At 34.5% G+C, this 15,593-nt stretch overlaps 1 protein-coding gene across 1 annotated transcript in view; it reads left to right on the top strand.

Annotated features, from left to right (window-relative positions):
- Positions 1-15,593, top strand: part of LOC145294071 (NPC intracellular cholesterol transporter 1-like) — an 84,705-nt gene that overhangs the window by 24,736 nt on the left and 44,376 nt on the right. The window contains exon 2 of the mRNA XM_080141073.1: positions 10,125-10,281. Within this exon, the coding sequence (XP_079997199.1) occupies positions 10,125-10,281 (157 nt within the window). The remainder of the gene's footprint in view (positions 1-10,124; positions 10,282-15,593) is intronic.

The following is a 15,593-nucleotide window of genomic DNA, read 5'->3' as shown; positions in this document are numbered from 1 at the left end:
TGGCCTTTTTTGTGGAATTAGGTAGTTTTTTTTTTTTTTTTTTTTTTCTTACAAAATTTTCAGTTTTTAAAACTCTGCAGAGAATCTCATGTGAAGAGACTGTCAGAATATTTCAGTGACAGAAACTCTTAAAAAGTAAAATGGAACCTCCACTTGGCAGACTACTGCTGAAATATAAAAATGGAAGAGGGTTAAGAGGGTTAAGAGGACAAATGTTGAAACTGACAATTCTGTAGTTTTCATTCATAACCGATAATAATTACAAAGTACATGGAAATTTGTGCATAATCTAGAGAAATAAAGGTCAGATTTAATGTGGATATTTTTCTTAACCAAAAACAGATCTTATATGGCATGTTCTTTTTAAAAATTTTTTTTTTTTTTTTTTTTTCCAGAAATTTATAACAGTTTAATCTATAATATAAATCTCACCTGTCTGTTTTGTCTGCCCAAAACTTTTGACAGAGGCGACCGATTTTCACGGTCGGTATCATTTTGAAGCTAGACCCTTCGGACGACAAATATCAAAAAGTTGGCTAAAAACATTAATTCCTTCACCCTCAACTGGGCACTTTTCTACAATGAGGGGTCGCTTTTTTCACCAATATTTTCGAAACTCCTCTTTTTGATTGATTAGCCTTAATTTAAACCTTCGCCACTTCCAGTTTGGTAATGGACACAACGGCAAAGATGGCACAGGTTTTTTGTTTAACACATTCTTTTCCTCCTTAGCGGTACAGGTTCGAGCCTGCCTCACTACTACCACTTTTTTTGCTCGCTCAACATGCCTCCAAAAACCCGGGTACACAGGCTAGTAGTTAAGATTTAAAAGCTATTTGAGTTTTTCAAATTTTTTTCTTTGCTAAGAATCAATGTTATCCAGGTTAAACTTTATCCCAACTAGTCATAATTAACTTGAATATAATTTAAACTATAATCCTTAGGAATTTACTTTAAATTATCAGAAAATCTTGAGTTTTTTTTTATTTTGGATTAAATTGTTCACGTTTTTATAAAAGTGAATAAATCATGTAGGATAAATTGATAAATCTAGGGAAAACATTTAATGTAAACTTCAATAACTTAATTGTGTAATGGATACAGGTTCAATTTTTAGGCTTTTTTTAGTTTGGATGAGGCATCCTACCAGATGTCAGACATTCACCCACTATCTTGCACCAACTGAGACCTTAAGATTCTAACTGCTTTAAGTGCAATTGTTTGATACTCTTTTGCACTTGTTTCACTGGGTATATTTGCCAGGTAGGTTTTGAAAATTCTTTCAGTTGCTCCTATAATTACTAGAAAATGAAAATCCGAATCCTGAAAATATAAATATACACTCGATGGTACAAATTCTTGCCTTGACAAAATCGACTTTGAAGTCTGCGAGATAATGTTTCCTGCGGCCTATTTCTCTACTGTATCGTTATTTTTATGGTTTACAAAATATAAAACATTGACAGAAAAGCTCTAGCTACAATCACTAAAGAATTTTCTTTCCTCTGTACATAAACCAAATGGAAGTTCCATGAACAGTTTCTTTTCAAGAACTTCTTTGGCATACGATACCAGGAGACTCCTTTCCAGCTGACAAGTCAATTTCAAGTCTAATATTAAATTCTTGAGCCATCTGCTTAATCAGATCTGATCATTTTGCTTATTTACAATCCTGTGAAAGTGTTCATCTCTGACCAAAAATCTTGCACCCTTCCCCCCCCCCATTCTTGAGTGGCCTTTAGGCTTTGATAAATGGTGATGCCTTAAAAAAAAAATGAGCACATTTGACTTTTTCTTTTTTTTTTTCTTTTTTTTTTACGCTATACAAAAAATGTCGGCCATGTGCCAGTTTTTCAACATGCAAAATTTATATTTCTTATTGCTATTGACAGATTTCCTTTGCTTTTAACTTTCTTAAATCTTGAAAATTAAAATGGGTTAAGTTCCTATTTATTTACTGGCTTTTCTGCGAGGCAGTTGGGCACAAGGCATGATATTAATGTGGGGGAAAATCCATTTCTTCCAAAAAGGGGGTCACTCTGGATTCGAAAACTAAAATTGCCTTTCTTGAACTACCTAAGGATAGAATAGATATGTAGCATCAGAACAGATACTACACTTTTTAAGGTGTTGCTGATCGTTTTTTGTTTGAACTTGTGCCTTTTATTTATTTATTTTTTTTGCTATATATAATATAAAAGTGAAAGAAAACGAAACAAATAGGTAACAAATCTTACCAAAGGCAAGATAAGTTTGTCTTCTACCTACCTAGAGAAGTTTGTTTTAAGTTTTTATTTAAAAAAATTTTTTTTTTTTTATATAGCATATTCAAGTCTATAACGAAAATAATGGCCGCTCAATCGCTCAAAATTAAAATGATTTTGTTTAATTATTCTCTAGTCTCCATATGTGGTGTATTTTAAAATATATACTAAAAACGCTTTAAAATTAACACAACTTATCCAGGTAGATAGATCTTGCTTTGCATGGAAAAATCTTTCCTGACAAAACTAAGTATCACTTGACATAAACAAAGGATGTTAGTTGTATTGAATGATGTCTGCTAAAGGAAAGTCCCAACCAATGGATACCTCCCTCGGTCTTGTTTTAACTTGATTTCAGTTGATTTTCCAATTTTTCATTTAACTTTCTAATTGTTTTTGTAGGTGCACACATATGGAGTCAATTTTTAGCTATATATGCACTTAAAACATTTTTGTTTTTAAAATTACTCTTTTAATCCAATGTATAAACTGTCTGAATGTCGAAACTGATACCACCAAACTGTCTTGGTTGTGTAGTGATCCAGAAAAAAATAAACTAGTGCTACTGTGGTTGACCTGTTATGTAAGCATTATGTAAATGCTAAACTTCTTGCAAGAAAATCAGGACTTTGATTCATTAACAGCCTTTTTATAAATAGGCCAACTAACCGCATAATCTAGCTCATTTGATTTAAAAATAAGCAATGGCTGAAATCGGATACTAATAGTTAGTATCTGTCTAAAACTATGCTATTGCTTCTGTTATACTAGCTTTCAATCTGCAATTTGGGAGGTGAAGTTTTTTTTTTTTTTACATAAGAATTACCACTTGTCAAGGCTCAGGCCACTCGAGGATAAGAGTTAATGAGCGTACGATAGTTAATGGGATAATATCGTAATTGTTAGTGGAAATTTGGTAAATTGGATTACTTAAGGGTCGGTTCAAGAATTTGTTTACGTTGGACTTGAAGACTACTAAATTGTAGTCAGCTGGAAACGGAACAGTTCGACAGGTGTGCAGTTCTAAGAAGCAAGCTTTGTTTATGGAATCTAGATTTAGACATGGATAAAGAGTGGGGGGGAAATTGAGTTTTCAGCTGGACCAGTGTTTTTCATGAAAGTTTGGTGGGGGGGGGGGGCATAGATTGGAGCTCGGACAAGCACTTGCTATGAAAATAACGATGACAGATAGGCTCAAGGAGCCCCACCAGGAGCTGCTGCATGGTCCAGAATCCATTCACCAAATGGCAATACAGCAGCTCCAGTACTTTGCACCTGCTGATAGGACAGGCTCCTTAGTGATTAATCCAAGGTTCGAGTCCCTGACTCAGGCGGATAATGTCAGCCCAGTTAAAATGTTTACCTCTAGCACCCTTATTGTTGACATGGCCACAAGGATAGACATAGAAATAGAAAATTTCCGACATCTCGGGCAACTGTTCACACAAAAATACTGCCAACCTAGAATACAGCTTTTTCTTTTTGTCAGAAAAATCACTCTTTGTAAATGAGAAATGAGGGAAAATTAGAAGTTACCAGAGGTACTAAGAACGCATCCACAATGCATTGTCTACTCTTCATTAAAAAAATGAGGAAAGTATGGTGATAGATTCCCCCTCTCACTAACTGAAAATAGAATTGCTGGATCTATTTATGCTATATTAAAACCTATTATACACTTAATAAAGCAATCAAAAAAATCTCTATAAATCTAAAACTGAAATCTAATATTTAGCATTGGCATCTAATAAAAAATATCGCAAATTCAAAACTTATTTACTAAAAGCGTCCATCTTCAATGCAAACTATTAAGGATCATCTTAGCTTGAAATACAGCTCTGAATTCACAAGTTTTAAAAAACAAACCGATGTGACATGGTTCAGCTGTTGCCCTAGTATCTGTTATGAGACCATCCTCCCAAGCTAACAAAAATGTGACCAGTGGAGTATGTTTTTTGCAAGTATAAGTAATTTTCTTTGACTAGTTTCATATACCTAATGGGTACAACGCTTTTAACAGATCAATTTATTTTTTTTCACTTCCCTCTCCTTTTCATCCTAAAAACTTGTGATGTGAGCATGCAACAGTAAAAAAAAAAAAAAAGTTTGTCCATGCCATAAAATATATACATCCCTAAATCAGTAGCCAAAAAAGCACTAAAATAGAAGCTTTAACTGAAATCTGGCATCTGGTTGAATCTAATGTTCCTTTCTAGTCTGCTTCTGTTCAGAAGAACCAATTTCTTCAGAATTGGTCATTTTGTGATGTCTATAAAAGTATTCTGAATATTAAATTCTACAATTGCTAAATAAAGAATTCTAGAATTTTGATGGAAAGAATTAGACTTTATTCCATTTAAATTTGATTAATTTTGAGTTATTTACTTAAAGACTAAGAACTGATGCAATTTTTTTGAAAATGTGGAGTTTTTTTTATTTTTTTATTTTATTTTTGTTTTATTTTTTTTTGAGAAAAAATTCTTGGATGTTGGAAGCTTGTACACTTCTAAAAAAATTGTTTTTTCTTTTAAGTCATTTTCAATGAATTTCACATTCATCTTAAATGTGTCCTTTGATCAAATTTGTAGATTTTTTTTTTAAAGTATTATATGAATCAAATAAGGATTCTTAGTTTGATGAGCCAAATTGTTAATATGAAGTCTGACCTAATTAGTGAGTTTGTAACTGATCAATTTAATTTTGTAACTAGGATGAAGGAAATGCATTTCCTAACCCGAAATACGGTTGGCTGTCAACCAGGATTCTCAGTTCAGAATCTAATTCTCGCCAGAAGGTTCTCCTTGGAACCTCAAGAAAATTTTCTTGCTGTGCATTCTTGAATAGTGTTCACGTGATCCTGTAAATCTTGTGTATGACTTTAAAAGTCCTCCAGTGGTAAGATCCCAATTGAGGACTGTAAGGAATGTAGAGTTGCTCCTTAGTTACCATTGCTTCTTGATCCACTTTGGCTTAAAGTGGTAATACCTGTTAGGGCCAATGGTTCTGTCGGATTGGGCCATTTGAAAATGCTGGCTTCCTGCACAAAAATGTACCAAACATTTTTGTCTTTTACAAAACTCGTGTTCTGCCAAGTAAAAAAAAAAAAAAAAAAAAAAAAATCCACAAAACCAAACGAAAAACTATGAATAAATATTTAAAAACATAAAAAACTTGAAGAATAAAATCTTTTTTAAAATTAGTGGATTTGGCATTAAATAACCCCAAAATGGCTTATGCCATAAAAGGAAAATTTTTCTTGTATTAAATTTTCATTTTTCTCTTAGTCTGGAAATTATAAAGAATTTCTTGGGTGAGGGAGTGCTTACAATTTCCCAGTGACTTGTTAAAATCGAATCTGGGTCTTGGGACTCCCTAAATTAAAGATGATAATCATTACTGCTTTATTTGTAAGCACATTTAAAAAGATTTTCATCAATTTATTAATTGCTTCCAGTAACATGACGATCATACACACTTTAATCCGCTTTCATACAGATTTTTGGCTTTCATCTATCATGTGACTTTATATTATAATGCTTGTTTTTTTTATTTTATCCTTTCTGGATAATTAAAAAGATTTATCACTTTTGTTTCCTCAAATATACTATTATGCTATTCTCCCTCCATAAGAACCTTTTTAATCGGCTCTGAATTTAACATCACTGGATATTTTTGTCTTCATCTTAAATATATAAATAAATGGATCGGCTTCTCTCTCATCTCAATGTTATTTACTCAAAGCCTATTAGCCCGACTTTGTTAATCCATTTTGGTGAGTGGGGAGATGCCGGAATTTCTATTGTCACAACCTTTGTTACTGGTGTTAATACCTAGCATTTTTTCTCTTCTAATTTTCGTATTTTCCTCTTCCACATTGTTGCTATTTTTATTTTTTATTTTTTTATTTTTATTTTTTTACTTCTAAAATGAAAACAGCCTTACCAGATATCCTATACTGTATTTCCTTGCATATTTATATTAATACGATGGCGTGTGTTGTCATGCTTACATCAGTCATTTAATTGTTATAGGCTTCCATTTCTTGTAATAATTTTACCAAGAATTCTACATAAGTTTCGGGTTATGGCTGAAGAAACTCAAGTTATATATACTTTTTTTTTTTAGTTTTGGTTTGTTTTGATTCAAGCTGATGCACCCAAGTCATATGGATATATTTATTTTTTAAATCACAACTTTACAATATATAAAAATCGATAGAACATTCTCTGACATCTGCAATAATTATCTTTTAAGTGTACTTTACGACCAGGCTACGCCAGGCGTCCCTGCTAGCTTACATAAATACTTATGCAGTTTTAACAAGACTTGATATCAGTGTCTCCCTTTACACTGAACATCTACAGAATGCCAACATCAATATATTACATATGAGTCCCCTGTGACATTTCCAGATTCAACTTGTACAACTTGATTATAACACTGAAGTTTCTCTGAACCTAAAATATTGGAAGAAATTGTGTCCATGTATGTGTATATTACTAGCAGATTTCCGATTTTCTAGTTGTAAAATACGCTTTATTGCATCTTAATTTATGCAAGTTTTATATTTTGGAGCTAATACTCTATTATATTGTACCTAATGTATAGGGACTTCAAAAGTAAAAAAAAAAAAAAAAAGTTGATTTGGATACCATCAGCTAGAATCAAAAACCTTAAGTCTAATCCTCCAGCCTTATTTGTTACCATCTGAACCATGGAACAAATGGATATTAAAGCTCTAAAAATAAGCTGATATTAACATATCTATTTGCACATATATACAGAAGAAGCACTTAAGTAGATATATGCTTGCCAAGTTTCAAATTAATTTTGACCCCATAAAAGGTAAAGGCGAACTTTAATGGAATGTTTCTAACAGATCAAATGTTAGCCTTGAGAAGGGAGGACCCCCTTGATTTCTGAGAACTTTTTCAAAGTAAAATAAAACAAAATATTAATACTTAAATTAAAAAAATTTTTTTCTTTGTAGGTTTTGCTTCTACAAATGCAGCATCCTAACCAGATATCGTGTATTGGATTTCTGAGTCCCCCCCCCCAAAAAAAAACATTAAGAAATTGTATGTATACCCTGTAATACATCCATTCCTATGTAATTTTTTTTGTATGGGAAATACATGGAGTTACGTGAACATCTTATGATGCACATTTAATTGCGAGTGTTAAAGACAAGCTAAGATCTGTGGATCCAGATTTAACTCTGTACAATATACAGATGTGTGCAAAACAGGAAAGCCAAGGAAAACATGGGAAGAAGTGATGAGGATGAGCTTTAGAAAAAGGGACTAAATAAAGATCTAGGTTGGTTTGGAAGTTGATTTGTAGAAATTTTTACATGTAAAAATGAGCATTAAACTGAAGATATATTACACGCATGGCTTCAGATCTTCCAAGGCATGGAAATTGGACTCAAATTTCTTATCCTGCACACAGATACAAAATGTAGAATTTATTCTGATACTTCATCTCTTCTCTTTACAATCTAGAAATCCTTCTAGAGTGAGGCAATTTTTTTTAATCCTAATCCAATGTACCTCATTTTTCTTAACCTGCCATGGGTTACTTAATAGTGTCAGACACTTGTCACTTCTGGCTCTGACACTTTTCATCTTGGGGATGTGGAGCCCAAATTTTTATAGATTGCTAAAAGTGCACAGCACAAGTTTTAGTTCAGTCTCCGTGTGGAATCTGACCTAATGGTCAGTAGAAGTTGATACAGCTGTGCTCGGAGATGCAAAATCCTTAGTCTAGGATATGCATGACCTACTGGCATGTGAATATGCTCTGGTACTCTTTCCGGAGGAGATATCCCTCATAATAGTACCTTCCATGAGATGCCAGATGTTTGGCATGTCTTTGTGTACCACTGCTCCATACTGCAGCAAAAAATGCACAAGGTTGAAGATAACTACCTACCAGCTACATTGATAAATGTAGATCTTTGTAAGTGCTGGCGATAGAAGTCAATCGGTTGTTTAAAAAAAAAACTAATTTCCCAATGAACATGGAGCTGAAGGCAGATGGATATAGTTGATTCTTGCGATTGTGATCCTTGAAGATTTTTAGTATAAGGACAACCAGACGTAATATAACCGATCAAAGTGAACATAAATGATAGACCTGGACAGTAAGTAATGATAAAATAGCTTTTCTCTAGGTTCCCAAAAATTCTTGCGTGCAATGTAGACTTTAAATGAAGAAAAAAATCCGTAAAGTGTCTTTAAGTGTATATTAAATACATTGGGATCGCTGTGTTGATATAGGAGCTACAGCTTTTTAGACTTTTTTTTTTTTTCACTGAACAGTAAGTGGTGAGAATAGAATGTCTCAACAGTCGAGTCAAAAAAAAAAAAAAAATCCTTTCCAATTTAATCCGGAGACAATTGACAAATCATTTTTGTCATGCAAAGTATTACAAACCTTGATATGGTATGATAGTTAATTGATACATTGAAGGAGAGATTTGAGATTAATGTTAACTGGTTTCACTTGCAATGACTTTACAATTTAATTCCTATTCACTACTTGAAATAAATTAAACAAGATAAAATTTTATTTAATTAAAAATAAAAATCTCCAAATTAAATAATTTTTTTTTTTTTTTTTTTTTTTTTTTTTTTTGTCTATTAAAAATGAAAGGATACTTTAAAATATTGGCACTTTGTGATATTGTTTGAAATTTAAGCAAAAAAATTTTTTCTTGAAAATAAATTTGCTTTAAACTTAAGGTAAATAAAGATTAAAAAAAAAAAAAATTTTTTTTGTAGTCAAGATTAATCCCGGGTTGACTTTTGGTTTGATGTACCAAATGTAGTACTATCATGGCCCACTGATTAGTTGCACCAACAGATTTCCTAAGGTGAAATTTAGTTCAGGGCTACCAGCTCCTGTAGTGCGATGGTCACATCATTGATTAGAGCGTTGTTTGGCTATCTTGAGTTCACATTTTAGATCCTAGAAAGCATGTGGCCTGCTGCCTAGCCAAATGGGTAATAAACAATCACATTAAGCATTACTCATTCTTTGCAGAGGGTCCTTCCCTTTAGAAAAGGGGGACCATAACAGCTGGATAAATTGGAAAAGTTTTGTATGAAAATATAATTCTAACAGCATTTTGAAAATCACAAAACTAATTATTGGTACTGAGCAAAAATAGCCATCCTGTATGTGAATGTAAACGCTCTCATGAGTTAAAGAAAGGTCACCAAAGGGAACAGAAAGTAACTCATAGTAGTTTACTCACTGATTTGTGCATTTCCTTGCCAAAAGCTCGTAGCTGCCATCAGTAGATGTCAACTGTAGGTGATGTGATCTTTGAGCTCTGAATGCTGCAAGTTATTTACAAATGTAACTAGAGAAATTTGATTGACAGGTCTAGAATGCCTGTCCCAAGATGACTAAAATTCCCTAAACGGTTTTGCATCTCCTCATGCCCTCTCCCACCTCTCCTTATAAAAATTAAAATCCACCTATAAAGTTTTAATAGTATTGTACCTAGAATCTTTATTCCAATTTTGATCAAAATCCATAACATGACTTTAATTCTAGAAAATGTCTAAAATTTATAGCTTCTGAAATTGAAATTCAGTCTTGCTTAATTGATGACTATGGATCAAATTTAATGTAAATCTGATATTTGATCTTTTAACTCCAAATACTTCCAAAGGGAATATTTATTACTTGCTAAAATTTCACAAATTCGAAGGACAAGTATATAGTACATGCAAGACTTTATGGAGATGAACCTTTGTCCTATCAGTCATCTAATGATTACTTGACATTCAGTAAATATATCAACTGTTTTTTATTTAAATTTAATTTTTCTAAAAATTTTTTTATTAGGACTGTTCAGCTGCCGGTCAGTGTATCTGGTATGGACAATGTGGAGATGGTTACAATAATAAACCAACCAATTGTGTTTATAATGGAACAGCAAAACCACTAAACGATCCAGAAGCATTACAAATATTACAGAAAAATTGTCCAGAGCTTTACAAAGGTAAGTAAATTGATCTATTACCAAGTTTTCTTGTGTACGTGACTTCCACACATGCAGTATAGCTATTTGTCATTCATGAATGGTGTACCATATTATCAGGGCAGTCGATACTGTAAATGCTAGACTTTAACACTGATTTCTGACATTAAAAATGTCTTGCTCTACTTAAAATGTTTTGTTTCTGTAATACATATACGCTATTTTTCTTCTGAAAATGTCTACACCTACACTACTTAAATTAATAATGGGGATAAAATCGACCAGGAAATGGAATACTGAAGAAAAGTTCCAAGTGTCGAAAGAGGCACCGTGTGACTAGTTATGCTTGTGCAGTGTTATTCAAATTTGATTGGTCAATGTAATCTGACTGCACGAGTTGGCATTGGCACTCGTGAGTTTTTGCTTAATATTTCAGTTTTATCAGCGCTGTTTTGCATAGTGCCAATTTATTCCAATTCCTGTTATTTCAATTTAGTTCGTAGTCCTTTTACTTCTGGTATTACAGGCTTCAATTCTGTTCAGTCCTTAGGCATAAGGTTATTCATATATTGAGGTTAGTAGCTAAAGACAAAGTGGAGGTGGGCTACCCCCCCCCCTTGTAACTTGTTAAACCCAGTTTCTCGGGGAAAGCAGTCCATATGTGAAAATAAGTAGTCTATCTTGATTAGTGTTGCAGCCCAGCTTTCTGAAAGTTGGCATGTTCTGTTCCACCTAGTTTCTGGCTGTTGTATCTTTTCTGTGGCTGGTCAACAGTTACCACTAGTGGGACAACGACACTCATTGAGTTGGAAAGTCCACTCTGTGACAGACGTGAGCTGGGTACCCGCCACCAACCTCATCTATGGTACCACTCAAATCACTCCTATTCCGAGTCCACTGTTCCACGCGCACAAAGGCCATTATGTGTGCGATTGACCAGCCACAGAAGGGGGCACCAAGATGCTCAGTCAGCGACATTTGACCTCGCGACTGACGAACACACTCCCCAGCTAGTGTCCTGTTTTGGACTGATAGTCGGCTATTTAGGTACCACGCATGTACGTATAACATTTCAGAGAGCCGAGAGACTCGGAGCGCGAAGGGTGTTACTGTTTGTAGGGTGAAGCAAGCCTCAGTACGTTAGCACGGCCGGAACATGTCACAGGGAAAGAGCTGCTCCTAGCCAGTATTTGGGAACGGAGGGTATTGTTGAAAAGGAGAAGTCATACTTGTCCATTCAGAAAGTTCTTCAATGCAAAACAAATCCCTTTCAGTTACACTTTGTTCATTGAGATTTTGAGCTGCCAGATCTGAAGACTGTCAAAGATTCCAGCTTTCAATTTAATGGTCAATCCTGGAAAAGCCTGGCACAAGTAAAGCAAAGCAGTCACCATCTTTGTCCACCAGAGGGTCATTGATTATGTTCCTGTCTTTGTGTGGCACTAATTCTTCACACACAGGTCAGTCATTTTACATGTAATGTTGAGTATGGTACTACACCAGTTTAGATTTTGAGGTTTTATGATCCCATTTTGACATTATCACCCGGAACTATCGGATCTGAATACTTATTAAAATAATCACTTTTTTTTTTCCATCAAAACAATTATTCGACATGGCATTTTATCCCCCATCATATGGATAAAAATGTAAAAAAAAAAAAGTGGCCATAGCTCAAAAACTTGACCTGATTGAATGGAACGAATGTGATTTTTGGATTCGGCACATCAGATTCATCCTAATCAGCTGAATAAATGCAAATTTGTTGACCAGTGAAATTTGTTTGTTCAATATTAGAAATGTAACGAGGGGTAAAATCTGATATCTACTGCTCATGTCACAGTATTGAAAAACAGGAAGCTAGAAAATTTATAAAACGTGTGGTTGTCTGAAAATGTTTAACTGATAAACTCTTAAACTACTGGTCAGATAATGCTGAAATTAACAGGAAATTGTAATCGTACACAAAGGATGGTTGATGAGTAAAATCTTTGGATGAATGTGTACCGAAATCTTGACCAGTTCAAATGTTCATTTCAACTTGCCGACATACTAGTTTTACACATGCGTAAATTCAGTCATAGCTAGAATAGTTTAAAGTCTTTGTTACGTTTGCTCAAATGGTAAGGAACACATTTGGAGTGCTAAATGTTTTGACTTCAATTCTAGCAGATGGCACCCTAGTCAATTTTGAAATGGGTACTTATAGAGAAGTGGCTCTAATAATAAATATGAAATCTGCAGGAATTAAAATATGCTGGAGTGCGTTTTTACAACCTTATAAGCCCCCCCCTCCCTTCCGCGGGCTGGTGAAAATGAAGTTTTCAAAGACAGTTTTGCTAAATTAGCCGAAGATTTTCAGTTTTTGGAAAATAATTACCTCCCTTGTTAGGATTCAAACTATCTGGTTTCATTTTTAGCAAAACTCAATTTTCACTAATTGCCTTCAAAATCTATTTTAATTAATAATTTTCTTCCTTATTGTGTTGTGTCTTGTCTGAATTGTCTGAAGTGGAACCCAAAATCGACAGTGAATGACTGAAGACCACTCTTGATACATTTAGAAAATGTATTTTATTGATGTACAGTGGGTAGCAAAATTATTTGGTACATTGGCTTTTTCGTATTTCTCAAAAATAAGTTAATTTGAATGAAACTTACACTCAATCTTTGAACAGATATTATCTATTTAAAAATAAAATAGAAATGAAGATATGCTTATTTGACAAATATTTATTAACAAAAAAAGTCAAATTACCCATATGCAAAAGTATTTAACACTTTGTCAAATTCCATTCTTAAGCAGTCATTTCATCTTGCTACAATATTTCAATCAATGAGAAGGCACCGCAGGGTTCTGGCTCCTTAAGGGTCAGTTGATAACGGCTCTCATTACCCTGCGCAGGTTGCCTCTTTCATTAGTTTTAAAATGGTTAAAACAGGAATTGACTATTGATATTATTGTTGGCGTCCTTCCATCCAGATAGACGATGGAGAACTGCACCTGGAGGTTGTCAGGAGTCATGGCAACTGCTGCTGTGACTGAGCAGACCGATGTGAGAGCGGCAGATTCTGTTGCACTTCCCACAGGGATACCCTCTGTCATGCTCTGCCGATGCTGTCTTTTTGCGCCTGCCTCTTCTCCTCCTCCCACTGTTCATCTCCTCTCTCCTCGCTCAGCCGGACACATTTCTTGACTGTGACCCTCCAGGAGTCACGGTCTGCAGCATAGGATTCAAGGTCAATAGGGTTGATGTTGATCAACTGATGATATAGGCCAGGAAATAATAGCAAGGTATAAAGATGAAAAGGTGTACAGGAAAATAGCTTTAGAACTAAATTTAGTGGTGACTACAGTTGGGGCTGTCATAAGTGGAAAATAATGGGTGATAATACTAAAAATCATCTAAGACGTGATCAGCCACATAAATTTAATGTTACTGATCCTTACATTGCTCATAACGTGAAGAACCATTTCTGACTTATTCAGAAGGATTTGCAGGAAGCAGGTATTGAAGTAAGCAAGGATACAATCAAGAGATCATTGAATCGTACAGGCATGTATTCTAGATCACTGAGAAAGACTCCATTGTTGAGTCTTAGATATGTGAAAGATCGTTTGAAATTTGTTTATAAATATCAATGTGAATTGGATGACTGGAACAAAGTTATTTGGTCAAATGAAACAAAATCAGCTTTTTTGGAAGAAATATGCGCACCCGTGTATGGAGGAAAAAGAGCACATGATTTAAAGCATCTAATGCGATTCTCACTGTAAAATTTGGAGGTGGAAGTGTGATATTTGCTTTTCTGCCAATAGTGTTGGAGGAATGGAAATCATAGAAAGGGAAATGAATGCAGCAAAATACACGAGGATTTTGTCAACACATCTATTCAAGAGTGCCACAGATTGGGCCTTGACTTTATATTCCAGCAAGAAAAAGATCCCAAGCACAAGGCTAAAATAACTATGAAATGGTTTAAGGATAATGGGGATTCTGGTGTTCTACAGTGGTCTAGCCAGTCACCCAACCTAAATCTTATCGAAAATCTGTGTGAAAGGTGAGTATGAGGATCGAACCCGTACCCTTGAGTTGGAAATTAATGTGTGAAAAAAAAAAACAAAACGGTGCGACGTTAACCATTGGGCCACCACAACATACAGCGCAGACGTGTTTGAATTTATTTAATTATAAAAACAGGCGTGTGCAATAAAAGTTAACTCTGCTGCTTCCATTTGACCTAATTAAGACGGTCAAATAGAAGTCACGTAGCGTTTGGGTTTGTTTACCCAAATTTGACTTTTTTTTTTCCCCCAACATGTTGGAGGGGAAAGCAGTCCAGATTGAATAGCAACTGTCTGATATACAATATTGATCAAAGCTGATTGCTTCTGGACGTTTCCCGACGTGATGCCAAGAACATTGTGTTAACTTTGAATTAGTTTCGCTTTTTATACGAAAAAGCCCAATCAACACGCGAGAAGCCAAAATAGCAATTTTTTTTGTAAAAGTCGATGCCAATAAATCTATACGCTACGCGCTTTCCTAAATCCTAGATATTATTATATAGGACCTAATATAAACAGTTTTAAGCGATAGTAACGACCCCCCCCCCCGGGAGTGTGTGTGAAAGAAGCCTTTGCGAGACATACACGAAATGGTCACACATTTTGCCATATATATATATATATATATATATATATATATATGATATATATAATGTGTTCAAAGATTGAGTGTAAACTTCATTCAAATTGACTTGATATTTTTTTTTTTTTTTTTTTTTACAAAGGCATCACCACATTATCAAGGCCCAGAGGCCACTCAAGGATAAGGGTTAAAGAGTGTACAGTAGAAATTGGTCAATATAGTAATCATTAGTAATGAAAATTTGGTAAATTTAATAACTTATATGGAACGGCTCATCAAGAACTTACTTTAGACTTGAACACATCCATATTGTAGTCAGCCGGAAAGCAGGAAAACGGAAGACAATTCCACAGGCGTGCAGTTCTAAGAAAGAAGCTTTGTTCATGGAATCTACGTTTAGGTTTAGGTACAGATAAAGAGTGGGGGAAATTATTGATAGTGTTTACAGCTAGACGAGTGTTTCTTGTGAAAGTTTGGCGAGGGGGGACCATAGATTGAAGCTCAGTTGAACACTTTCCATGAAAATAACGATACATCAGAGACAAACTCGCAACATCTCTTCTATGAGATAGAGGTTGCAAGGAGGAGAAAAGGACATCTCCTACGAGGCTACGAAGTCTATTTTGAACTCTATCAAGGCAGGACAAGTCCTTTCTAGCAGCTCCTGCCCAGATGTGGCAA

The sequence above is a fragment of the Euprymna scolopes genome, chromosome 15, assembly GCF_053919585.1.
Source record: "Euprymna scolopes isolate OS-2025 chromosome 15, ASM5391958v1, whole genome shotgun sequence".
NCBI classification, from domain to species: Eukaryota; Metazoa; Mollusca; class Cephalopoda; order Sepiida; family Sepiolidae; genus Euprymna; species Euprymna scolopes.
This window is presented reverse-complemented; position numbering and strand designations above follow the sequence as displayed.